Raw genomic sequence first — 27,303 nt, forward strand, 5'->3', positions numbered from 1 at the left:
CAGTGGACAGGAGGCGAGGTGGGGGGGATAGGATGATCCATTCCCCACCCTGACCATGCCCCCTACCTTCGTGTTTTCAGATGGGAAAACAAAGGCAGGCAGGAGAGGGAAATCAGGATAAGTATAAGGGGAGAGGGAGTCACTTAGTGCCACTTAGTCATTTTGAAAACAGAGTAAAGGGCTCCCTTCCCCAGCTAGCCCACCAGAGTGGAAAGGGGAGCCTGCCCCATGGGCCTCCAGGCTGGAGCCACTACCACACTTTGTACCCATTACAATTCCCCTCTCAGGCATTTGTCCTATTTACCATTTTGCATTTTCGTCTTGAGGGTCCATTCAATTCACCCGTCCACTGTGACTTCACAAAACACATGGAATGATTGCCTAAGCTTTTAGCCAGAACCAAAAATGTTTCTGGTCCCTGAGGAACTGGGGTAAGTAGTTACCTCAAAGACAGTCCCCTCCCAGGTTTGGGGGCCCTCTGATTCCCCTGGGGGCTCACCGTGTCACCAGGGTGTGCTACCTAAGAAGGAAATTTCACCAGACCTCTGCCCCCAACCTCTTCCTTCCAGTGTCTCACCACCACCACCACCAGGGGGCGCCTGACACTTCATCAGTCTGGCTGTGAAGGCCCAACTCTAGGGGTAGGGACCACTCCTGCAAAGGGCAGGCTGGGGGAAACAGACTGCGCGTGCTTTCCCTGGGGCTTGCCCATACCTCCCCACCCCGTCCCCTAATAAAGCCTGCCATTGCCTATGGTGTTCTTGCCTCCTGAATGCGACCAGAGCAGTCCTGCTGGAAGGAGAGTGGAAGGCTCCCTCAGAGAAGCTCTGTGATAGTCATGAGCTTGGGGTCCACTAGAAGGTACGAAGCAGGGCTGATAGTGAAGGGCATGCCAGCCTGTGCCCTGCACAGCTTTGAGCTGAGAGGAATGGATGGCATACAGGGGGCCCTGGAATCTGTGGGAAATAGAGGTCTTAGAAGGGGGGCATGGTACCTGGGGGGAGGGAGGAGAAAGGACAGTAGTCTAATCCTCCTCACAGTGAGCCCAAAGATGGGTGGTGGCTCCCATTAAAGACATTAAGGGTAGGGCTGGTCAGAGCTGGGGGAGCCTGTTAAGTCTGTCCTTTGCTATGCTATCAGACCGGACTGCTTCCAACCACCACCACATGAAGTGTGAGTTGCTTCTGAACTGGGCCTCATCCGTGCAACACACACTTGCACACCTGATACCTTGCTGGCCCCTGAATACGGAATAGTGGTGTCCCAGCCCTTATGGGGCTTACAGTCTACCTCGTTTTGACAAAATGGGGTGAATAATACCTCCTTTGTAAGTTTACAAGAGAAAGCGTCTGGCACCAAGCCCAGGACAGATTAATACTAAAGTTCTGCCTTTTGTTGAACCCATTTCTGTCCCCCCCCACCTATTAACTCTGGTTCTGTCCTGAGGCCACTTCGTTCCCATGACAGCCCACATAGACATGACATCACTGCAGGCCCAGCAGGTGGGGATGTTGCTTAAGCTCAGACACCACATGTCTGTCCCCCGCAGTCTGGCTAGGTCTCCCAACCCTGACTGCTTACACTCCCAGACCACTGTTCCCAGGAGGTGACCTACTGTCATCTGTGCTCACTGACCGCGAGCACCCTTGTATATGTGGCAATCAAGTCCAAAATGCAGAATTGTCTCAGTTGCGCCCACCTCCTCAATCCATCCCAGAAATGCTGCGAGCCCCCACAAAAATGCTTGTCTGTTGATGTCTGGTTCACACCTTTGTGAAGCCACTGTGAAGTCTCTCCAAGAGTGTGGCCTGTCGGGCCAGAGGGGCTCACCGGAAGGAAGCCAGGCACGTTCCTGGCACACGGACGGCTAGGGTTCCACCTGCTGTCAGATTAGCACGGTAGTAACCAGAAGCCTGGCATCTCATGGACTAACCCCGGGGACCTGCTGTGGCTTCCAAGGCTCGGGACAGTCACAGTGCTGGGGCCGTGCACCGTGGGAACTAAAAGGAACACAGAAGCGGGAAACTTTTGAGAACATTTGCCCTTTAATTTGCATTTAAAATCAATTTCTTTAAATATTTTAGGTACAAGTTCTGAATAGTGAAGACAGAGTAGATGCTGCAGGCACTCAGTATCGGCTCCCGACCCTTCCCCCCACCCCACCCTCCAGGACTTGCTTCTCTGCTCAAGATCCAAACGGGCACGTGCACTAAGTCAGTGGCTCCCGGTGTCAGGCGCAGCAGCCTCAGGCCTGGATGCAGCTGGATACGAAGCAATGAAGCCCAGCAGCTTTCAGGACAAGATGTGTGTATTTAAACTTGCTCCAAGCAATTCCAATGATTGTGTCCAGACCCAAGGGGCAACACTACCTTGAGCGACACTGCCCGTTCTCCCCGCTGTGTGGTAGCATCTTGGGACTGGTTTCCACCACAGTCCGTCCTCCCCGAGACCCCGCTCCCCCAAGGGCCACGATGCACAGAGAAACAGAGCTCCCCCTTCAGTCCAAGTGCTGATGCCAATGGCAAGTAAAAGCTCAAATCAATCTGAGCCAGTCCGCAGGAAGCCCCCTTACCCAATCTCACCAGGTGCCAGCCCTTGTGACCATGCCCTGTCCCACTGCCATGACATGCTAGAAGCTGCTCTGACAGCGATGTGCTAGAATGGTTCCAAGCAGCCCACAAAGGTCGGGACAACCACGGCTGTGTGTTTCTGTGCCGAAACGGAGCCTGACGGAGAGGGTGGGCTCTGCTCCTGTCTTGTCTACAACATGCCACCTCAGGGAGGGGACTCTGGCCCCCTCCCCCAGACCACCTACCCCCCTCCTCCCCAGATCCCCTGGCCTGTGCTTCCTGGACGAGGTAGAAGAGGCATCCTGAAGTCCATGGCAGCAGAGAATGAACGTGTCACTTAAGCAGCAAGCAGCACCTCTTGGTCTGTGGCCAATACCTCCACACAGGTGGGATCACGTGAGAACGTGCACAGCCAGGCCAGAGGCTGCTGTGAGCTCAGGAGACACCACACCCTCTGAGGCGGCTCTGGAGAACAGACTTTTAAGATACAAACTTGATCACATGGTCCCCAGTGGTTTCCCTATAGAATACTGGCCCAGGGGAGAAGCAAAATCATCTCTGGGAAAGACGAATGGGAGAAAGGCAGGAATATTAATGAGCATCCACTAAGGCTCTCCCTCCCTTAAGCCTCAAGAAGATACTCGAATGTAAGAGAAGGGTGCAGAGAGGGGAGAGCCTGGCAGAATACCAAGAAAAGACCTGTGGCTGCTGGTTACGTAGTGCCCTGGTTTCCTGCTGGAGGCCAACAACATGTGCCTGGCACCAGGCTAGCCTGGGACCCTTGAGGGGACAGGGAGAAGACTGGTGCTCAGTTCCTGCATCATTGGTGTGTAGGGTACGTGGCTTCCTCCTAAAGGTCCAGTAGCAGGACTCTGGGATCCTCTACCGCTGCTTTGATTTTGCGAAGAAAAGTTACCGCCTCTCTGCCATCAATCAGCCGGTGATCGTAGGTCAGTGCTACGTACATCATGGGCCGCACCTCCACCTATGGAGAGAAGTCGACAGGTCTGTCTGCGGCAGAGAAAGCCCCATTAGAAGTGCAGACATGAGAAAGCACAGCACATAGAAAAGTTTCCAATTTCAGAGCTTTTCCTACTGATGCTGCTTCTGGAGGCTTCCTATTTTCAAAGACTAAGGCTTACCCTTAGTGCAAAGCTCTCCCACTCAAGAAAACATAACCAAGAAAATAAGTCTCTTCACAAATGCCTTTTAAAAGCATTCCCGGGCACCTGCGTGCTGAGTCGGTTAAGCATCCAACTCTTAATTTCGGCTCAGGTCGTGATCTGAGAGTCCTGGGGTCGAGCTCCAGAGAATCAGGCTCCACATTCAGCAGCCCCCCCACCCCAACGCGGGTACATGCTCGTGTGTGTGCTCACTCAAATAAATCTCAAAAGAAACAAAGACATTCTCTGCCCTTTCCTTCATCTGCGGTCTAAAGGAAAAGTTTTCCCTTCAATTCTGCAGACTGAAGTTTCTTCTTTAGGGTTAGAATTTTTTATTTTTATTTTTATTTTTATTTTTTTAAAGATTTTATTTATTTACTTGACAGACAGAGATCACAAGTAGGCAGAGAGGCAGGCAGAGAGAGAGGAAGGGAAGCAGGCTCCCTGCTGAGCAGAGAGCCCGATGCGGGACTCGATCCCAGGACCCTGAGATCATGACCCGAGCCAAAGGCAGCGGCTTAACCCACTGAGCCACCCAGGTGCCCCTTTAGGGTTAGAATTTTAAAAAGCAACCGGAGATCCTCAAATTCTCTGAAATAGTATGCAAAGTTAGGTGTGTGAGCATTTTCAAAGGAGAAGACCTAGGATTTTTGGATTCACAAGCCCTAGTGACCCAAAAAGATTCAAAACACAGGAGTCCAAGAAAATAATTTCCTACCAACATATCTTCTATGGCCAGCTGAAGACTTCATTGCCCAAACTCCCAAGGGAACACCTAAACCTTCATACAACCTGGGAGCTCAGAGATCTTCACTGCTGTGCTCTGTTTCCCAGGGGCAAGGACCATGTTTCCAACTGTGTCCCTACTCCCAACAGCACCTCGAGATTGGAGCTTGAGGACCCCTCCTAAAGAAGGAGCAAGTCACCTCAACTCCATGGTCTCCCACTTTAACTTGTATCAGAATTACCTGCAGCTTCTGCTTCATCAGGTCTGGGAAAGGATCCAAGAGTTTGTCTTTCTAAGAAGTTCCCAAATGATACAGAACCACACATCACATGGAGATCAGTGCCTTAGCTATTAAGTAGAAACTAAGAGATGCAACTTATGCCTGAAATTACAGTGGATTGTCGTAATTATTAGTTAGCTTTCCCTCTCCTCCTCATCTAGCTGCTAGGACATTAGCAGTGATGGTTCCTACCTTGCCTCCCAAAGCCACTGGCCTATCAACGATGGCGTGCATGCCCAGGATGGCCGACTGTGGGGGGTTGATGATGGGTGTTCCAAAGAGCGAGCCGAAAACACCTCCATTGCTAATGGTGAAAGTACCACCATCCATGTCTTCAATGGCAAGTTCATTCTTTCGGGCCTAAGAATGGAGATTAAATCATTGAAATAGAAGTAAAACCCAGCTTTCTTCACTTACAGAAGCCCAGAAGGCTCCTATCTGAGATCAATAGTCCAACTTCTAGCTACTGTTCAGCTGAGACACCTGTGGCCAGGCTTCTACCCGAGGACAGGCACGATGCCTTGAGGACCTTTGCTTTCCCCAGCAGGCCTTCTCTAATAAGGTCTTCTAGGACAAGAGCACGTGACTTCTGTGACAAGAGCACGTGACTTCCGTGACTGAGCACTGCCAGATAGCTAGACTTTGGCTCCTGTGGGTGACTGCCAGTCTCAGGTTCTGCACACCTTTCCCAGCACGGTGAGGCTCTGGTTCCCTGAGCACTGACCCCTGGTGAACCCAGCTTTCCCTGGCCGCCCCCGCCCTCCTCCCTGACCTGCTGGCAGCTGACACACACGCTGCTTTCCACTTTACCTTCTCTCCCAGTTCACTGATGGTTCGCTCGATATCTGCGTAATTCATAGATTCCACGTTCCTGATGACAGGAACCACCAGACCCTGATGAGAGTGAGAAGCTGTTTTCAGTTCAGATGAACAGTACCCTTTATAACTCCCTTGATTCCAGCGGATGCTCTCCCCACCCCACTGAGTATCTTAATGACAATGTGATTAACAGAGTCTAAAATATTTAGGTCTGACATTAAGATAGGTGGGCCAAAAGCAGGTTACTCTTTATTAACACCCTTCTGAAAAAGACAGGATTGCAGAAATGCTCTCTCCCCAGGGGTCTGCTTTTTCATGCAAAGGGAGAGTCTAAGACCAGAGCTCCCCACCTCCTTCCCCAACGTACCCGTGGGGTGGCCACCGCAACACTGATGTCAATGTAATCCCTATACACCACCTCTTTGGTTGTGTCGTCAATCACTGTTGAAAGAAAACACACATTACATGTAACGCCCCAAGCCTGGGCGAATGCGGAAATACTTGGTCAACAGAGTAAAAATCCCCCGTGCCTGGTACAGTGCGGGCTGAGCGGCCAGCAGGAAAAGTGCCGCATCACCTGTGGCACGCTCCTCTTACTCCCGGGCCAACCAATCCTAGCATCTCCCAAAGACCCTGACGGAGGCCGAGCACAGGAGCATCCATTTCTCACAGAAAGGCTCAGGACACCGCCTCACACAGGACAGGTACAAACGGGGTTCCCTTTAACTAGCTCGCCCAAACCCTCCCTTAACGAAGAATGGCTAGTTTTGAAAAGTGCTCCCAAAAAGGCAGATTAGCAAAGGGAGGAGGGGTAGTGCTGCCCATTCCGCGGCCTCCTCTCCACAAGAGGTGAGGGAAGTCTCTTTCTCGGAGACTCCGGAGGAAGCAGGGTGGTGTAAGCCAGCAAACCAGTGGAAAGTCTGGGTCTGGCGCTCAGGAGAAAATATCAGCTTGGCAATCTTGTCCACAGAAAGACTCTTGTATTGTCAGATAACCCACTGAGGTAAAGCAGATTAGTGAGAAAGAGGCCAAAATAACTCAAAAATGCCTACATGTACAGGCAGGCAGAAGAAAGGGATGGAGAGCCAGTCAGGATGCACGAGAAAAACGGAAGAAACCAAGAGGTACACATTTGGGCAAAGCAAAGACAGCTCTCTACCTACCTAGAGCACACCACTCAATGAAAGGGACTAGAGCTTCCATTTCTAGATCTTTAGGGACCCTGGCACTGCTCAGGATTGCAAAAGTGCCACTGTCCCCTCTCCAACCTTCCAGGGAACAGAGAAGTGTCTCAATAGGAAAGAGAACGGCTTGTAAGGTCAACATTTCAATGACGTAGGTGAGCAAAAAGTAAGGAAAATGAGCACCAAGTCCATGAAAGAGGGCCAAGCCCAAGGTCTCCCAACTGAAGTCCATCGACCAGAAATCAAAGGTCACCCTGGAGCCTATGCCAAATGGGGAAGTCAGGCCCCAAGATCCCGGGGCCCATGGGAAAGCAGGTGCTAGACAGAACAGGAGAAGCCCTGAGAGCTGGGCTGGCTCAGGAGTGCTTGCCGGCAGAGCAGCTGCCCAGCTAGGAACTGGACGAGAAACTATTCTGTCCCGCTAGTGGGGAAAAAATAATCATGGCACCATTTCAGGAAGGTGAATCAAGAAATACCTGAACAAAGACACAAAAACACTCAGGTTTTCACGGGTATGAAATAAAGCCTTGGTCTCTGTGTGTGTGGGAGCACACACCTCCCAGGACCTCTTCGGGTCCGGCCACCACAAACTCACCTGCATTGACCACAGGCTGCTCCTGCAAGGCAAAGGCTGAGGCCTTCACGAACGCTGACATGAAGCCTAGTTTGAGGTTATGTTTCTTCAGAAAAGCATCTTTGTGCCGAGCCCTCATCTCCTGGATGTTACTATAAAAACACATTACAAAACAAGTGACCACAAAGCCTTTATTTTGCCTTTCATACCAGTTTCTAACTCCATGTACACAATTGGGTAAGCATTTTTCCCTTACTCTGGACCATCTACCTAAGTTCAAGTTTTGAAATAGTCCAGGAGAGGTCAATACCATAACCTCGCTTCTTTACAAAACCTGGAATCAAAGGAATTGGGTCCAGTCAGTTTTCAGGGTAGGCTGAGCCCCTACAGGGCTCCCTCCTGTTCCAGAAGTCACAGAACTCAGTGACCGGGAACGTGAACAAGAGCTCGCGCAGCACACTAACACCCTGACCTGGACGAGAAAGTGATTTCCAGCATCCCTAAAATCATGAGCTCTCTACTTTGAGGAAAAATTATTTTCAGTATAAACAAAGTCTAAAAGATAAACAATATTCTTTATATTTCTCGTTAGAACTGCCCAAAAAACCCACCAAACTTGATCAGGACTTCCTTGTGACATTCTTCCTATTTCCTAAGTAATGAAAACAAAAACCTGACAAAACTCCAAGGTGTTCGGGCTCCACGTGGTCAGGTACAGACCACATACGGAACCAGCGTTCTTTTAGGCTCATGGCAAAGTCAACAGACTCCCTCCTATTTCCGCAGAGTCCGCAATTCCATATACTTGCTCCTTCAAACAGGTGCTAACACCTACCACACATAACAGGCCAGGCCGGGCATCAAGGTAATAAAGACACAGCCCTTGCCCCTCGTATCAGTTTACTGGATGTGGTTGCCTTGGTGTTTAGGAAGTGGACATGTGTGGACCTGAGCTTTTAAAGTACAAGCAGCTGGGCCTTCTGGGAAGCCTCTGCGATGTCAACAGCCTTTGTTCATTTAGGACTGGTTTTCCATAGATGTGCCACATATGTACTGCAGTTAGTGGGAGATGGCTTTCCCATCATTTTGCTGCAGAAACTTCAGTATTTATCGGAATACCATTCTGTGATGGAAATTGAATTTAACTTTATCTCAGGCCCAAACACTCCGTTTTCCCTTTCTCCCCATAATGGCCTAATTCGATATTAGCATGAAAGAGAAGATGGTATAACTTTAACTCCCCCTCAGACTGTTTGCCTTTGAAAAAGGAAGTTTGGGGGGCGGGGCACCGATCAGGTTTAAATGTTTGTTTTCCGGAGTGTAACCTTATTTAGTGCTAGGGTTACCACCCTAAAGACATTACTGGTTCCCAAGACACAAGAGCTGCAGAGGAGGGAAAGAGACGTGATAAACATCTCTGCTCGCAAACCTGCCCAAATGCTATTGTCTGGTCATTAAGTAGTTTCTATTTCAGAGCTCTGCCCTTGGAGGCAAGGCCTGGGACAACAGGGCAGAGGAGGAGGTCTCAGGAAGGCCCCTTATGGGTAGCCGATCAGCACAAGACCCAAGGGCACTCGATGTAAACCACATTACCGACTGCAGTGAGACCCCAGGCCACCGTTACGTGACACCTCGATTAGCTGCTGAAACGAGATCCTGCTACTGCACTTACCTTCCGATCAAAGCTGTTGGGCCAACTGCATCTTCCAAGGCCACAAATATTTACATGTTTTGTCTTAAGGAATTAGGTAGAATTTCAAAGCCCAATTCAATTTGTGTACAATTTGGCCCTAATGCACTGAAACATAAGCTGCAGCCTTTGTGATTCATTAGCCGAGGTCCTTCCCTACGCCCTACAAACGGCAAGGACAGAAACCTTTAGCTTGCGTGACATCCAGTCTCTTTAGGAAGCTTCGCAACAGTGTGGATGACGGCCAGTGAGCCAGGCTGCAGAGCCCTACTCTGTGAACAATGCCACAGCACACTGTCCGTAAACCACTCCCTTCTCTAGGCTTTTCCGATCCCTTCTAAAAGAAAACAAATTTCCCTAATGAGAAGTAGGTGAGTAGACTAAACACTGAGAAAAAGCAGCAAAAGGATGACCTGAAGACTTCATGATTTATCTCCCAAATTACATAGAAACTCTTATTACTGGCGTTCAAAACATTCTGAAGTATGGATCCAACTTCATTCCCGTTCTTTCCCACATACTCCTCATAGCAGATAGCTTCCAGATGTGTCCTGTACTTTCCTGGGTCAGCTCCGTATTATTAACATCATCTGGAATGACCCTTCCCCACATTGCCACCTGTGTCAGAATGCTAGTCCATCTTAAGGTCTATTAAAAATCTCTTTCGGGGCGCTTGGGTGGCTCAGTGGGTTAAAGCCTCTGCCTTCCGCTCAGGTCATGATCCCAGGGTCCTGGGATCGAGCCCCAGATCGGGCTCTCTGCTCAGCGGGAAGCCTGCTTCCTTGTCTCTCTCTGCCTGCTTCTCTGCCTACTTGTGCTCTCTGTCAAATAAGTGAATAAAATCTTAAAAAAAAAAAAAAAAAAAAAAAAAAACTCTTTCCTCCACGAAGCACAGCAGAAACTTCCCCTCCCCACTTCTGCTCTCCATCTCTAAAACAAATGATCTCATTTTCTCCACTTCATACTTTGTACCCTTCTGAAACTTCTTTTTCTAGATTTTACTTCATCTGTTTTTTAAAAGATTTATTTTAGAGAGAGAGAGTGCGGGGGGAGCTGGAGAGGGAGAGAGAGAATCCCAAGCAGACTCCCTGCTGAGCCTGACACGGGCCAATCCCGGAGATCCTGACCTCAGCCAAATCAAGAGTCACTCAACCGAATGAACCACCCAAATGCCCCTTACTCTGTGTGCACCCAATCAGATGGTGAGCTCTAGATGGGTGATGTTCTTTTCACTTATCTCTGCACTCCCCTCAAAGACAGTAGAGCATCCTGTATACAGTACGCGCTCCAACACGCGAGCCAAATTTAACTACATTCTCTTCCCCCCAGTGCTGGCACTTGTACACACCAAACCCTGAAGAAAATGGGTGAGTCGACAGCTCACCCTAGAAACAGGTACACTAAATTTGCCCCTTCGGTTATCCACCCTGGGATTCTTAGTGAAAAACACAACTTGCTTCGCATTTCATTATCGCAGCTGTGAAAGGCGAAAGCTACGACAAGCTGCTGCTTATTCACCCCCCGAATCTGAGTGGCTAAGGAACACAAATCAGGAGCAGTCGCTGTGAGAAGCAGCAGGGTACTGGGCTCTGGCTCTGAGTTTGAGGTCATGGGGTTCTCCATCCCAAGGGTAGGCCCCACTGCGCCATCTCTACTTGGCAACTCGACACTAGTCATCAGAGTTTACCACCATTACCAGCTTCACTTATCAGACATCACAAGATTCAGGTATAAACGGCTAAGTTTTTTAAGTCACAGAGGCAGGCAATTAGAGAATGAACCCAACGGGTCACTGGGTTTTAATCAACAAGCAGTGCAAAGAAATACGTCTTCTCGCTGTTAGTTTTGGAATCAGAACTAGGTAGGGGCTGGGGCAAGTTCAAGTGTTCAAGAAAAAAGGTGCGGGGAGTAAGAGACGCAGAGCTCTCACCTCATGTCGATCTCATTGAAAGTCGTCAGCATGGCACACGTGTTCTGGGCCTCCTTCAGACGCTGGGCGATGCGCTGCCGCATCCTGTTCATTTTCTCCTGGAAGCAGGATGGGGATTGACGGTCTGGGATCTCCAGATCAAGCCCCCCACTCAGTCCAAGGGGGCACTCAGCTTGCAAGGACCGATTTGTCAAGGACTAGGATACCTAAGTACAACAAGAGCTCCAGGCTCTCTTTCCCGTGGTGGCCTTGGCGCCTCTGAGCAAGGACAAGGAAAGCCAGACAAAAACTACTCGCTCAGAGGTGCCTGAGTTTGACCAAGAATGGAAATTCAGGAAATGGTTTGATTTAAAAATCAGAATCAATTTTTGAAAAGGAATAGTGTGGTGTAGGGCTAGTCAGCTCAAGAAGCACTACAGATTTCTGGTGATAAAGACTTGCATGAGAACAGCTACTTGTGCAATGGAAACTCCTCAGCAACAAACTCTGAGGCCGTAGTATTTTTAGGAGGTCTTCTTAGGCAGAGGAACCCACACTCTTGACCATATATTTCCTTAAGGTTTTACAGGTGCCCCTACCAGCTACTGCTACCACGGAGCCCTCAGTGAAGTGTCCCGGGAGGACAGGAACAGGGCTCAGTAAGACCACTTCCCTGCAGTGTGTGTTACTGTGTGAGGGAGGGGCACACTACTAAGCTCCCACCCCTTGTGGACAGCTCAGTCAGCCAAGGCAGGCCAGTGGGAGCACAGCACCATGGGAAAAGCCACTGGACAGGTGTTCTGAAGACTTCAGGTTCTAGGCTTCTCATATGACAAGTAGAGGACTACGAACAAGCCACTTCCTAAACTCGGTTGCCATGAGCTGCCAGCAATTCAAAGGGAGACACCACAATGCCACACTCCACTAATCTCAACACGGTCCCCTCTTTCTCTTCCTGGAAGTGGTCCCCAGAGGCTTACCCGATGTTCTGAACGCAGACCCTTGCCAGCTCCTGGCTCAGCTACTGGAGGGGCAGTAGTGGGTTTCACTGCAGACACTGAAAATGAAGAGAAGGACCGCTCCATCAGCAAAATCAGACACATACCAGCTCTCTCAGCCCACAGGTCCCATCCCCGTGCTTTAATAAAATCATCTTTTTGCACAAAAAAAAAAAAAAAAAAAGAAAGAAAGAAAGAAAGAAAAAAGGAAATCAGAGAAACATTTACTAAGTGCCAGTGCTTCCAGACTGAACTGTCACTTAATCCTTAAGATACTGTGAGGTGTACTAGTACCATTCCCACTTCACAAATGAACGATCTGCCGAGAAGTAACGTAACTAGCCTAAGTCACAGAGCTGTAAACAGAAAGCTGGGCTCCAAACCCGTCCTCAGGTCTACAGTCTAGAGTTCCTTCTACAGCAGCCAATGGAGCTTGTTTGGAGCCGTGATTCGTCTCCGATTCCGCCCAGTGAGGGAACACGGCACCGGAGGAGATGATGTTCTCCCACACGGAGACATGCGGGAGGTGGAGGCATACCAGGTTTGCTAGCTAGAGGCTGTGAGGGCGAGGGCATTGGCGGCATCTGAGTGGGTATGGAGGCTGCGGGGGGAGGAGGAGCTGCCGATGCTGGAGGCTCTGCTTTGGGGGCTGTGGCAGCAGGAGCTTCGGCTGGCTTGGCCTTCGCAGGAGCAGCTAGAAAAGAAGAAAAACAGAGGCCATTGGCACTGTCTGGAACAAAAAGTGACCAAATCACAGATACTTAGCAAGACTAGCCGCAAAAGCTCCATCTCCAATCACCTGACAAATGCTAACTGGCTATATACAAGGCACTATGAAATGCACACAATGACAGAAGGCGCTATCCTTGCACTCCCCAGGCCTCCTCGACGTCCTACATTACATAACCGACTCCATTCAGCCGCCTTCCTGATCCACAAGCACCGACTAGTGATCAAATCTAGCAAGTACTTTCAAAGCACCTACTAAGCCCGTGACAATGTAAACTTCCACGCAAAAGAAACCCAGGCAACGAAGATGTTGATACACATACATGAAAGCAACACATTTCTAGTAATGCGAGTGTCTTGTCTTCCATTTTAACATCACATATGGAAGAATGCTCTTAACTATTAAAAAATAAAAGTTTAAATAATTAAAGGCTCACTCAGACTTAAGAGTTCAAAGCATTTCATCTAGCATAATGCTCATAAACCACAACTTTAAATCGGATATTTTTATTTTATCCATCTGCACATACCTGGTTTCATATTTAAATTACAAGAACATTCTTTTTAAGGAATGAACAGAAGATGAAAGAATTTATCTCATTCCCTAGCCTTCTACTGCACACTATTTCCATTCTGGGCTTCTGGTCTTACCCTGATTAATCTCAAGGATGCAATCTACTCTCTCTCTCTCAACTATTTTGATAAAGAAAGAAAAATAGACGTTAGTAGTTACAGCATTTAACCAAGAATCAGAAAAAGTTATTTTCTTTTCTAATCTCTCATAATGACTGTAAGGTGCCATACAAATTCATCTCCTTATTTCCCACTTCTTCCCAAGAGAAAGAGCAACCTCCCTCAGAAATGTTATGAGAAAAACAAACACAAAAATATTGAATTCTCCAGAATAGACACCATGAAATACCACTTCTCCTTTTAGAATAGTGGCTCTTGGGGGCTTGGGTGGCTCAGTCAGTTGAGCGTCTGCCAGGTCCTGGGATGAAGCCCCACGTGGGGCGCCCTGCTCAGCGGGCAGTCTGCTTCTCCCTTTGCCTCTGCCCTTTCCCCTGACTGTACTCTGTCTCTCTTGCAAATGAACAAATAAAATCTTAAAACAAACAAACAAACAAAAAAAACAACCAAGAATAGTGGCTCTCAGCCCTGTGTATCAGTATCACCTAGAGAGCATTTAAAAAAACAAAACAAAACAAAACAAACTTTAATAGATAACTAGGATGATAACCCCAGATTTAATATGTCAGAATCCTTGGGCCATGGGGTCTAGGCATTTGCAGGGTTTTGCTTTTTTTTTAAATTTGAGACAGAGATGCACGTGCGGGGGTTGGTGGGGGGTGGGGTGCGGGGGTTGGTGGGGGGTGGGGTGCAGAGAGAATCTTAAACAGGCTCCATGTCCAGGGCAGGGCTTGATTTCAGGACCTTGGAATCAGGACCTGAGAGAAATCAAGAGTTGGTCACATAACAATGGAGCCACCTGGTGCCCTGCATGTTATTTTTAGAGCTCCCATCTGATTCTGATGCCAGGGCTGAGGAGGGGAGGGAAGAAAGGAAAAAAAAAAAAAATCACTAACTCTAAAATCTTCACTCTATTATACTTTAAAGAAAACGTCTAGCATAAGAAATATATGTGGAAATAACAGTTACTATGAGGTTTTGTTTTTTAAATACCATCTTCTTTTAGAACTTAGCGCTTAAAAGTACCCACTACGGTATATATACACAATGGAATACTATGCAGCCATCAAAAGAAATGAAATCTTGCCATTTGCGACGACGTGGATGGAACTAGAGGGTATCATGCTTAGCGAAATAAGTCAATCGGAGAAAGACAACTATCATATGATCTCCCTGATATGAGGGAGAGGAGATGCAACATGGGGGGTTAAGGGGGTAGGAGAAGAGTAAATGAAACAAGATGGGATTGGGAGGGAGACAAACCATAAGTGACTCTTAATCTCACAAAACAAACTGAGGGTTGATGGGGGGAGGGGGGCTGGGAGGGGGGGTGGGATTATGGATATTGGGGAGGGTATGTGCTATGGTGAGTGCTGTGAAGTGTGTAAACCTGGCGATTCACAGACCTGTACCCCTGGGGATAAAAATATATGTTTATAAAAAATAAAATTAAAAAAAAATCAAAAGGCTTTGAGACCAAAAAAAAAAAAAAAAAGTACCCACTACACAAATATCACCTTAGTCCCTCAACTAACAGCAACTGGAAAGCCAAACAGTCTTGGAGGTATCATGGAATTAGTACATTATGCTCAGCCCCAATTCCAAGGGGGAACACTGGAGACCTTGACAACCAGGAGAACTTCTTTACCGCCAGTTTTCCTGAGTGTGAAAAGAGGAGTGCCTCCTTCTACTTTTCCCCCATCAGGTACCAAAAGAGCTTCAATCACGCCATTTGCTGGTGATGGAACCTGCACAGATGTCTGGAAAACAAGGACCAAGGGAGAAAGAGTCCAAATATTTACTCAGCATTAGAAAATTGTCTAGAATCTCAAATATGAGTCACAACAGTCACAACACAGATATACTAGACTCTGCTTATGGAAACACCAAGGCCACGATCTCAGAGTAATAAGGAGTCAACGCTATTGTGAAGATTCACCATTTGTCCTTCCTCAGAAACCTTAAAAGCAATGTTCAGATAATGTATTTCCAAGTGAGACACAAAAACCCAATTGAAGCAGTTCACACACATGTAAGCACACACGCAAACACAAGCTACAAAATTAATGCTACTGAAGTACATAATACATACACTAAGAACAATCTAAAATTAAAATTTTAAAGCTTTTTCTTTTTAATGAGCTATTCCAACACTTTTACAACTGAGGTTAGAGCAAGTTAAAAATTATCATAACAGTTAAGTCCCCTTTTTAAAAATTAGGTTAAAAAACCAAAGGGAGACCACGAAAAATTACACTAATATAGGACAAGCCTACCTTGTCAGTTTCAATCTCACAAACCACTTCATCTTCTGCAACAGTGTCTCCAACAGCTGAAAAGACAAAGGCTACCTGTTAAGGGGGGGGGCAGTGGACCCTAGTAGCTACAAAATCCCTTTAGATAGTTGTTATAAGACCCTTTCCCTACAGGGCCAGGAAAAATTACATTTCGTGTAGAAAAGGGAGGAACCTGATTTATTGGGACAGGGAGAGGGGGAGGTCAGTGATGACAACTTCATCAAATATTTCAACTTAAGAAGTAGGCCCTGAAATTTTACCTTTCTCCCACCTGACGTCTCCCTCTGTGACAGATTCTGCAAATGCTGGAGTTTTGACTGTAATCACATCATCCTCTGGGAAAAAAGCAAAAGAGGAAACCACATGTAGTCCGTATTTTTCCTTTTTAATTAAACTCTTGTCAGTTGTTGCTCTTGCCATTAAAACACCATTCCCAAAAAGGCAGGAAACTGAAGGCAGGTACTTACTGCACACAGCTGTAGTTCTGAAGAAGCGAACACTGAAGACACTACTGTTGTTAATACTACAAAAAAAAAAAACCATAAAAAAAGTAAACTCCTTCAGCAGGTGAACCACTGGCAATCTAGTCTAGAACCACACACATAGACCACTTTCTCTTTAAATCAGTGATTCTCAGCCAAGGGTGCCCAGGAGTGTCACCTGGAGGGACTTTTTAAAACATTCATGTCCAGGCCCCATCCCCAGAGATGGACTCAGCAGGTCTACAGCAGAGCCTGGACGACACGGGTACTCTACATAGTAAACGCCTTCGGTTGAGTCCAGAACCCTGTGCTCAGTGAAATGTCAGCTCCCACAAAATACAGACTTTCATTTGGTTCAGTGAAGAAAAAGATAAGCATCCTTTGCACATCCACCATAAGGAATTAGTCTCCCAATTAAGTTTTTTCCTAGACAAAATCCAAGGACAATAAACGGGGCGCCCTCGCAGTACCTGCCACTGTGCCATAAACAATGAGGTTTCTGTCTGCAGGATTACAAACTGAGATCAGGTAAGGCAGCAAGAGACAGTTAACTCAGAATTAAAACGAGATATTATGGCCCAGGGGTTGGGAGAGGGCAGAAGCACCAAAAAACCTCTATCTCCTAGTTTGGTTCTCTGGCTAGGAGACAATCATTGGTCCATTCTGGACTCATTCAAGAGGAACTTCAAAAGACCAAGGTATTTTCTGATAGGACACTAACTTCAAATAATGTAACTAGAGAATGATACTACTTTGTAAACACAAACCATTAATAGTGGTTAACTCTGGAGAGTGGGAGACGTAGATATATACAGTTCCTACGGTTATCTGTTACATACATACACATTTTGGGAGAGTGATCTGGACCAATGGGGACTTTTCACTTTCTACACTTCAGGATTCTGAATATTCTATAACAAGCACCTTTGTAATACAAAAGTAAATAGATTTAAGTTGTCACTTGATATTTTTACTTTTGTAATGTCAAAATAACTATAAGATCTATTTAAAAAATCAAGGGGAAAATACAATTTTTTTTTTTTTAAAGCACAGAACACAAGGTGATCTGCAAAAAGTTTATAACCATGTGTTAAGTGTTCATGGACAAGAACTCATGGGTAGTTTGCGATTGCAGAGACTCCTCTGTGAGGACGCTCAAGAACCTGCAGCTCTGGCTGACCCTAAGAGGAGGAACTTGGGGGGCACTGCAAGACAAGGGTAAAGTCTCGTTTCACTTTTGAATCATAAAAAACCAAAATGTTTTATAATAAAGAGTTTTTTAAAAATAAAGTGGGTACTGTATTAGATTAGGGTGATCTCACCCCACAAAGTTTAGTGGGGTGTTTTTTTTTTAAAACAAATAATTTACTGGGGCACCTCAGTGGCTCAGTAGGTTAAACATCTGACTCTGACTCAGGTCATGATCTCGGGATCCTGGGATCCAGCCCCGTGTCAGGTCCTGTGCTCAGAGGGGTTTGCTTGTCCCTCTCATACTCCTGCCCCTCACCCCGCTTGTGCTCTCTCTGATAAAAATCTTTAAAAAAGAGTAATTTACTTTTTAAAAAAAAATTTATTTATTTATTTGAGAGAGAGACAGTGAGAAAGAGTATGAGTGAGGAGAAGGTCAGAGAGAAGCAGACCCCCCATGGAGCTGGGAGCCAGGTGCGGGACTCCATCCCGGGACTCCAGGATTATGACCTGAGCCGAAGGCAGTCGCTTAACCAACTGAGCCACCCAGGCGCCCAAGAGTAATTTACTTTTAAACACTTCTTTGTTGTGTTTATTGCATCAAAATTTGTAGTTGTTCCAATTTTCCTTTAAGTTGCAGATGAGTAGCACATTTTAAATTGCTCTAAATAATTTTTTTTAACATTTTTAAAATCGATTTTATTTATTTCACAGACAGAAATCACAAGTAGGTGGAGAGGCAGGCAGAGAGAGGAGGAAGCAGGCTCCCTGCTGAGCAGAGAGCCCGATGTGGGGCTTGATTCCAGGACCCCGAGATTATGACCTGAGCTGAAAGCAGAGGCTTCAACCCACTGAGCCACCCAGGCGCCCCTGCTCTAAATAATCTTTAAGTTACAGAAGTATCAGATGTTCACTTGTAGAATATTTTGAAACAGCAAAAAACCCATGATTATACTGTATAGTAAAAAACAGAATTATTTTATAACCCATGTTTCCCCACTTATCATAGTGTGGACATGTTAACATGACATAGCTTAACCAATCCTGCTGTATTTGGCCATTTTGAGAGAAATCTGGGTATACCAGTTCTTCTGTAACGATTCTTAGAAATGGAATTGCTGGATCAAAAAATACACACAGTTCAAGACTCATGAATGCTAACTGCCCTCCAAAACCTAACTCAGAAATTCATGTTTCTAGTGCTGAGTGCATCATTTTCCTAACTGAAAGGTAAATCCCAGTGTGATGCACAGTGAAAGAACTGGTGGCCCTTCGTTCTGAGGCCCCTGCGGAACCCAGCTTGATGGCTGTTTCGCAGATAACTAGAAAGCATCCTTTTACTGCTACCTGAAAATACTTGGAATGCAAGCCCCATTAAGCAACACTCATAAGCAGAAGTTAATCTGAAACACACACACAGGTGGCCTTTCTCCAAACCCTGTTACGCAACAATAGCATTCCCTCCGATGTAGTCAAAGTCCCAGGACTCAACTGACTCTGTCTTTTGCTTTTACTGTTTCTAAAAACGAATAACTATGCTACCAAGACTTAATGCTCTAAATCACCACAGTCAATGTTAACCTCCGGCCCTTCAGCTGTACCTGTATCCAACCACAATACTTAAGAGCCACCTTCTATATCTATTCCCATAAAGAGAGAGTTCCAACTTCACTTTCATTACAATCTAAACACCTGAGGAGAAGCACACGCCACCTGACATGGGGCTGAAGCTCAAGGTATATCACATGTCATAAATCAACATCAAGGTTAGGCCTACAGACTCAACATAAGCACCTTGATTATCTAGGCCCGGAAGCCAGTGAAGAAAGCAGGTGGTCAAATTTAGAACTGGTGTCTTAAATACCCGGTGGCCACACATCTGTGCTCCCCAGTGATACTTACACAATCTTCCTGCTGTCAGGGTAACCTGGTCCCTGACATAAGGAGACCCCTGCAAGAAACAAAACAACTCGTAACCAACAACTCTTATACAGGATACCTGCTGGGAATGGGAAAAAAAAATCTGTCACCCCCTAACTCTGACATAGAGCAAGATCAAATGTAGACAACAATATAATCCTTATCACAGAGAGTCCTGCTTCTTAATGGCAGAGAGCAACAGGTATGTGGGATTGAGAGTGGGTATGTGTTTGGAAAAAAAGGGTGGGAAATTCTAAGGGCTTACCTTAAAATTCATAACCTGTCATTATCCCTACATGTTTTCATAATAAAACCTCCCTACTCCCTCGAGTGTTCAAATAGAATTGAAGCTAGAGAAAGACCTATCATGGCTTATCCTGTGACTACACAGAGCCTAATCTGAGAAGCAGTGGGCAAGTCTGGTCTGCGTTGCTGTTTCCCTGGTTACTTAAAATGCACTGAGCTGGAAGTCTCACTGCATACACCTTAGTAGCAAAGACGGGGCTACTCTCAGCCCAGGGTCTCCAGTCTGCCCCACCACTGAGCAAATCACTGTTCCTCCTTTCAGTTTATTGCGCTCCTGTGAGCTCTGAGGTCTTCTGCTCTGGTCAAACTCAGCAAGGTGGGAGCCGCTTTCTGCCCGACAAAATGTCGTTATGACAGATAACGGCATTCCCCCCACTGACAACTAATCACAACTAACAAGGGTTGCCACCTCACCTGAAATATTCTTTCAGGGGTCTTCTTTTTTTTCAGATTAACAACTCTTTCTAAATAAAGCATGGGCTCAGGAAACAAGAGAGGAGAAACAGCTCTCCCTTTGGCCTCCTCCTCCCCCAAATCTCCAGGGTTTCAGAGTCCAGGAAATCACCATGTCCAGCAGTCCGTGCCTCTGCAGTACAAATCCCAAGCAGAGTGTATCTTTGAGCTAGAACAGCCAGCAGCCCATCCTGAGTTTTGGAACCCTGAGTCCAATTTAGAGTTCATCCTACGGCAAGTCTCATTTGTATAGCTGCTTTAGGGTTTATAAAAAGCTTTCACATAATGACCTCATTTTGATTTTCATGTCTCACAACTCCCTAAAGTAGAACGACCATCTGCTATTATTCCCACTTTTTATATAGGTAGGGCCTCTGGAGGTTTAGGGGACTAGCCCAAGGTGAAGCCCTGAGCCACAATGCAAACCCCAAGTACAAGGTTCTTTCCATTGTCCTGCCGGACTATACATGGAGAAAATGTTTACTTTTAGGATTCCTAGTTTAAAAGAATATTTATTATTCAGAGTCCACTACGAGTTTACACTCTGCTAGGTGCCTATGTTCTCATGACTCTTAGAATAAAGTCCAAGAACTTTACACATTCCTGTACTGTCCAGCCCTATCTTTCCAGCCAGCCAGACTTCCTCTCCATTTCTATGACAGGTCAAGTCCCTTCCTGCCTGACAACCTTTGCACAAGCAATTCCCTTTGCCTGGAATATTGTTCTCTTGGCCAACTGCTATGTATTCTTAAAGACTTGGCTTAAATATAACTTTTTCAGACAGGCCTTTACTGACATTCTCACCACACTCTTGACCCTCCCAAGATGGGCTACATCCCACCCTTTCATTATACCCTGCACTCCTTGCTCACAGTCACCACAGTGTAACTGTGGCCTTATGTGTGCATAAGTGTTTATTTGCTATCTCTCCAGCTAGCCCTTATGATCCTGGAGGGTAGAGACCAACTGTATCCCTGTCACCCAGCACAGTGCCTGGCACATAGGAAGAACTCAAATGATCTGTTGAGCACATGAGTAAATGACAACATGGTGGGTTAAGAGCTTAGGTTGAGGAGTCAGGTAGAGCTGGCTTGACCAATAGGTGGCTGAGTGACCTTGGTCAAGGCACTTACCCTTTCTTGGCCTTGGGGCATGCATTTGTAAAACAGAGAATACCTTTTTTTTTTTTTTTTTTTTTAATATATAATGCATTATTTGTTTCAGGGGTACAGGTCTGTGAACACCTCTCTGTTTCTTGATGATTAACTGCAAATGCACAGAAAGCACTCAGAACCATACTTGGCCCACAGAAAGCTCACAATAGGATCGACTCATCCAATGAATATTTATGTCAGGCATATAAAAAAACTGGGATTAAAACCAAAATTCCTTCCAATAGTCTCTACACCATCTCCTATCTCATGCCATTTCTTCCTTTAACCAAAATTTTCTGGCTAAATCACCTTTTTTCCAGTTTCAAAACACCGTCAAGCTCTTCCCTTCTTCAGGGTCTCTGTATATGCTATTCTTTTTCCTTTTCCTGCTCTTCACTGAACTCACCTCTGTCACAAGCTCTGGGTTGCAGCTTTAACATCCCCTACGAAAGAGGGCCCTTCTGTCCACCTTCATTTATTTCCTTCTCGGCACTTAATCAAAATTCATGATCCCTCATTTGCTTAGCAAGTTACACATTCTCGCTAGACCTTAAGCTCCAGGAAGGTAAGAATTGTTAACGGCTGCATCCCTCGTGAGCGCCTAGCACAGTGCCTGACAGGCAGCAGAAACTCGGTAACTATGTGCCAAATGAGTAAGGGACAGCTGTTATTAAATAGCACTTTGTTTCGCTCCACATCGTGTGGAGAAACGAAGAGCACCCCGGTTTCACTCCTCTGCCCAGGAGGAGAGCATGTTAGGTGATGGCAAGGGCACAACTTACCAGGCAGCGAACGTCTCCCTAGAGGGCAGTTCCCCTGTTGAGAAAGAAGACATTATCGACGTCACCCATGATGAAAGGAGGGAAGAAACAGCTTTTTAAGAAGAGACTCAAAGCGGCCGAGGTGCTAGTGACAGGTGAATCTCGTGACTCCAAAAGGCAAATACAACAGCCAGGGTTCTCAGTCCCAGTCGGCACCCTGGGCCTGCCAAACTACCTCAACTTCCCATCCGGGCTGACGTCCACTAACGGGAGAATGGGGGCGGGCCCCGATCCCGCCGGGGGACTCGGCGGCGCCGCCTCCCAAACTCGGAGTCTCGGGTCCGGACGGGCGCGGCTCTGGGCGGCTCCTCCGCCCAGGGCGCGGAGGGTGGGGCCCAGCAGGAGACTGGGCACCGGCTGCCTCGGGAAGGCGGGGGGCCGCTGGGCTCTGCAAGACGACCCCGAGAGCAACGGCGGCCCCGGGCCGCTCAGCCCGCGGCCTCCGCGTCCCGGTGCCCTTGGTGCCCGGCTTGACCGGCGCGCCGCCCCTGCTCCCCAGGCTGCCCCTCTGCCCGCCAGCGAGTTTCTCATCCGCCGGTGCTCCGGCCCCACCGGACAATACCTTCTGGAAGGCAGAGAGCGAGCGGCTGAACGCCCGGGACACGCAGCGAGACCGGGACAGCATCGCGGCGGCGGCGGAGCCGAGGGCGGGCGGACACCGGATATAGGGCCCGGCACCGACCGGAAGCGGGGCGGGCCGCGGCATTCGCCTCGCGGGGTGGGATGTTCGGAGCGAACCACTGACGCCGGGGGAGGGAGGGGGGGAGAGAACAGACAGGCAGCCCGAAGCGGCCCGCGCCTCTGCACACCGGTCTGCGCCCGAGAGCCCACAGCGGTGGGGCGCTGTCGGAGTTCGCTGCACTGCCTGCCGGCAGGCCGGACCTGCACCTACAAGCCTCCGGAGACCAGGCCGCCTCGGGGTTCCACCCACCCCAACACCTTTCGGCAGAGCTGGCCCTGAGCCTGGCGCCGGTCTCTTTCTGGGACCCTGGGACACCTCGCCCACCCGAAAAGTGAGGAAGGCTGGCACGGGCTTTGAACTCACATCTTGGCAGACATGCCTGCTTGATCTTACACGTGGGTGGCTTGGGGCAGGTGACATTGCTTCCCTGAGCCTCAGGTTCCACAATTACATAAAACAAAACAAAAGTCACTTCCCTGCCTCTCTAACTCCAGAATAAAGAAACAGCCCAAAGGAAGCTCTAAAGGGTTCCCATTGCCCTTTTACCAGAGATCGCTAAGTAGCCTTACTTACATCTGATCTTCCCTAGTGCTACTCACACTCTCTCCAGCCAAGCTAATTGTTTCCCATACATCCTGTGCATTTTGAAGGCCGTTTATTAGTCACTCTATCCCTAGAATATAAACGGCTAACTTAGGGACTTTGTCTGTCTTGTTCATGGCTGTATGTACAGTACTTAGAAGAGAGATTAGCATAGGTAGGTAGGTGTGTAATCATTCTGCCTGGTATCTTCAAAGTGGAAGCACATAGCTTCCCCTCCCTCTTTTTTAGTTTTAAGTAGTCTCTGTGTCCAAGGTGGGGCTGGAACCCATGACCCCAAGATCAGGAGTTGCATCCTCTACCAGCTGAGCCAGCCACGTGTCCTTATAGCTCACCTTCCTAATAGAAGAGGTTTTCTATAAGCTTTGGTGGAATTAAGAATGACTGAACGAATGGGGGCACCTGGGTGGCTCAGATGGTTAAACGTCTGCCTTCAGCTCCAGTCATGATCTTGGGGTCCTGGAATTGAGCCCCACCCTGGCCTCCCAGCTCAGCGGGAAGTCTGCTTCTCCTTCTCCCTCTGCCTCTCCTGTTTGTGCTCTCTTTCCCCTTCGAATGAATAAATAAAATCTTTAAAAAAAAATAAAATAAAAGAATGAATGGGTCACTGGTGCCTGCTCATGTTTTGTTTTTGTTTTTGTTTTTGTTTTTAGGATTTTATTTGTTTATTTGACAGACAGAGATCACAAGTAGGCAGAGAGGCAGGCAGGGACAGAGAGGGGGGGAAGCAGGCTCCCTGCTGAGCAGAAGCCGGATGTGGGGCTACCATCCCAGGACCCTGGGATCATGACCTGAGCTGAAGGCAGGGGCTTTAACCCACTGAGCCACACAGGTGCCCCACCATGTTGATTTCTTAAGCTGAGTCATCTTACCTCATCCTCAGGCACCTTTATGGTGCCTTCACTCATCCAAACTCTGTAAGTACTTCCACTGGAATTCTGAAGGGATGGGCAGAAGCCCTAACTAGAAATAGAGAAAACTGTCTTGCCCAGCTGCTACCCCTGATCACATCCTTAGCATCCTTCACCTGGACTATTTTAAAAGCTTCCTAAAGGGACCTGGGCCTCTACAACCACTTTCTCCAAGCAATCCTCCATATCCGTGTCAAAGATCCTTTGAAACACAAACCTAATCTGTCATTTTATGCTTGACGTCTTTCAACTGCTTCTCCCTATCAGTAGGATGAAGTCCAAACTCCTGGATTTGAACGGCACCTGGTAACCTGGCCTTGGGCTAGGTTGTGATCCACCCCCTGATTTTCACCGGTGCTGAGTTTTAGTCCTACCACACTACTGGCAATCGCTCCCATGTGCTATTTCACTCCTTCCCATCTTTGTGTGGGCGAGCTGACCTCCCATTTGCCTAGGCACTGCTACTCAACCCATAAGTCTTTTGAATCCCTCCCTAATGCCCTCTGTCAGAGTTAACTGATACCTTTTCTGTGCTTCCAAAATATTACACAGTATGTATCTCTCCTTTGCATTATAATGTGCTTTTTGCCTGTCTTCTCTCCTGGGCAGAGCCGAAGAAGGAAAGAGACGATGACTCTATTTTCCTGAATCCCCTGCCAAGAACACAGTGCCTGGTACTCCATAGGTACTCAAGAAATACAAGTGGAATGACTAAAGACTTCATGCTTACAAGACCGCTCTATGCAGCTGAAGAGTTTCCAAAACAGGTATCCCTTGAAGGGTTTGCTGTTAATATTTCTAGACAGCTACTTCATTTTTTCCTCTTTAAGTGATTAATTTTAGAGATTATCCCAAGTTTAGATGCTCGGGCCTGGAAGATGTGACAAAGCATTTCTCCTGGAATTTTGGTGATCACCCAAGTTAATCTCAGATGTTACGATTTTAGATATATACATACTTGCACAGTAGCATGAGAAGTCTCTTTCGAGGATAAAGGTTGAAATTGATTTCCTTGAGACGCATATGAGCTTCCGTGGAGTCCAAGGTGCAATCCAATGAGCTCTCACCCTCTTCTTTATTTAGAGGTTCCTAGGACACAGCACCATCGATTGCGACAGGACTTATGTATATAAATTCGCAAACTTGTGTTTATGGCTCAAAGGGAATTTATTTCACATTTTAAAAATATTTTCCAGTTCCGGGGCACCTGGGTGGCTCAGTGGGTTAAAGCCTCTGCCTTCGGCTCAGGTCATGATCCCAGGGTCCTGGGATCGAGCCCCGCATCGGACTCTCTGTTCAGCAGGGAGCCTGCTTCCTCCTCTCTCTCTCTGCCTGCCTCTCTGCCTACTTGTGATCTCTGTCTGTCAAATAAAATAAATAAAATCTTTAAAGAAAAAATTAAAAAAAAATATTTTCCAGTTCCAATATAGTTAACATACAGTGTTACGTTAGTTTCAGGTAAAATACAATGATTCAACAATTCCACATATAACTCAGTGCTCATCAAGATAAATGCACTCCTTAATCCCCTTCACCTGTCTCACCCAAACCCTACCTCCCTTCGGGTGACCATCAGTGTGTTCTCTGTAGCTAAGAGTCTGTTTTTTGATTCGTCACTTTTCCCTCCTTTGTTTGTTTTGTTTCTTCAATTCCACGTGCGAGTGAAATAAGATCGTATTTATCTTTCTCTGACTGGCTTATTTTACTTAGCATTATACTCTCTCAATCCACCCAAGTTGTTGCAAATGGCAAAGTTTCACTCTCTTTTATGTCTGAGTAAGATTCCAGCGTATATATGTGTCTGTATCTATATCTATCTATACCACGTCTTCTTTATCCGTTCATCTGTCAAGGACACTTAGGCTGCTTCCATAATTTGGATCTTGTAAATAATTCTGCAATAACCATAGACGTGCATATATCCTTTTGAATTTGTGTTTTCGTATTCTTTGGGTAAATACCCAGTAGTGTGATTACCAGATCATATGTTTTACTTTTAATTTCAAAAGGGAATTTTATTTTACTTTATTTTTTAAAAGAATCTGTATATTTATTTGAGAGAAAAAACAAGCGAGTGCATGTGCAGTAGGTGGGAGGGAGAGAGGGAGGGGCAGAGGGAGAAGCAGACTTCCCACTGAGCAGGTAGCCAGACATGGGGCTTCCCAGAGAATCATGACTCAAGCTGAAGGCAGACTCTTTTTTTTTTTTAATTTTTAATTTTTTATTAACATATAATGTATTATTAGCCCCAGGGGTACAGGTCTGTGAATCGCCAGGTTTACATACTTCACAGCACTCACCATAGCACATACCTTCCCCAATGTCCATAACCCCACCACCCTCCCCCTACCCCCCTACCCCCAGCAACCCTCAGTTTTGTGAGATTAAGAGTCTCTTATGGTTTGTCTCCCTCCTGAGCCCATTTTGTTTCATTTATTCCTTTCCTATCCCCCAAACCCCCCACATTGCCTCTCAGCTTCCTCATATCAGGGAGATCATATGATAATTGTCTTTCTCTGATTGACTTATTTTGCTCAGCATAATACCCTCTAGTTCCATCCACGTCATTGCAAACGGTAAGATTTCATTTCTTTTGATGGTTGCATAGTATTCCATTATATATACATACCACATCTTCTTTTTTTTTTTTTTTTAAGATTTTATTTATTTATTTGACAGAGAGAAAGAGATCACAAGCAGGCAGAGAGGCAGGCAGAGAGAGGGGAGGAAGCAGGCTCCCCGCAGAGCAGAGAGCCCGATGCGGGGCTCGATCCCAGGACCCTGAGATCATGACCTGAGCCGAAGGCAGCGGCTTAACCACTGAGCCACCCAGGCGCCCAATACCACATCTTCTTTATCCATTCATCTGTTGATGGACATCTAGATTCTTTCCATAGTTTGGCTATCGTGGACATTGCTGCTAGAAACATTTGGGTGCACATGCCCCTTCGGATCACTACATTTGTATCTTTGGGGTAAATACCCAGTAGTGCGATTGCTGGGTCGTAGGGTAGCTCTATTTTCAACTTTTTGAGGAACCTCCATGCTGTTTTTCAGAGTGGCTGCACCAGCTTGCATTCCCACCAACAGTGTAGGAGGGTTCCCCTTCTCCACATCCTCGCCAGCATCTGTCATTTCCTGACTTGTTAATTTTAG

General features: G+C 47.0%; 1 protein-coding gene across 1 annotated transcript; it reads right to left on the reverse strand.

Moving 5' to 3' along the window:
- Positions 1-2,025: 2,025 nt before the first annotated feature.
- On the reverse strand, positions 2,026-22,653 carry DLST (dihydrolipoamide S-succinyltransferase). The gene is made up of 15 exons (XM_047737022.1): positions 22,517-22,653; positions 21,916-21,949; positions 19,203-19,251; positions 16,098-16,153; positions 15,891-15,965; positions 15,610-15,665; positions 14,982-15,093; positions 12,453-12,608; positions 11,897-11,973; positions 10,938-11,035; positions 7,339-7,469; positions 5,927-6,000; positions 5,551-5,634; positions 4,933-5,100; positions 2,026-3,555 (listed from the first exon to the last, which is right to left on the reverse strand). Exons 1-15 carry the CDS (start codon positions 22,577-22,579, stop codon positions 3,421-3,423), a joined length of 1,368 nt encoding a protein of 455 aa, XP_047592978.1. The 5' UTR covers positions 22,580-22,653; the 3' UTR covers positions 2,026-3,420.
- Positions 22,654-27,303: the final 4,650 nt, after the last annotated feature.

This window comes from Lutra lutra, chromosome 7 (genome assembly GCF_902655055.1).
Source record: "Lutra lutra chromosome 7, mLutLut1.2, whole genome shotgun sequence".
NCBI classification, from domain to species: Eukaryota; Metazoa; Chordata; class Mammalia; order Carnivora; family Mustelidae; genus Lutra; species Lutra lutra.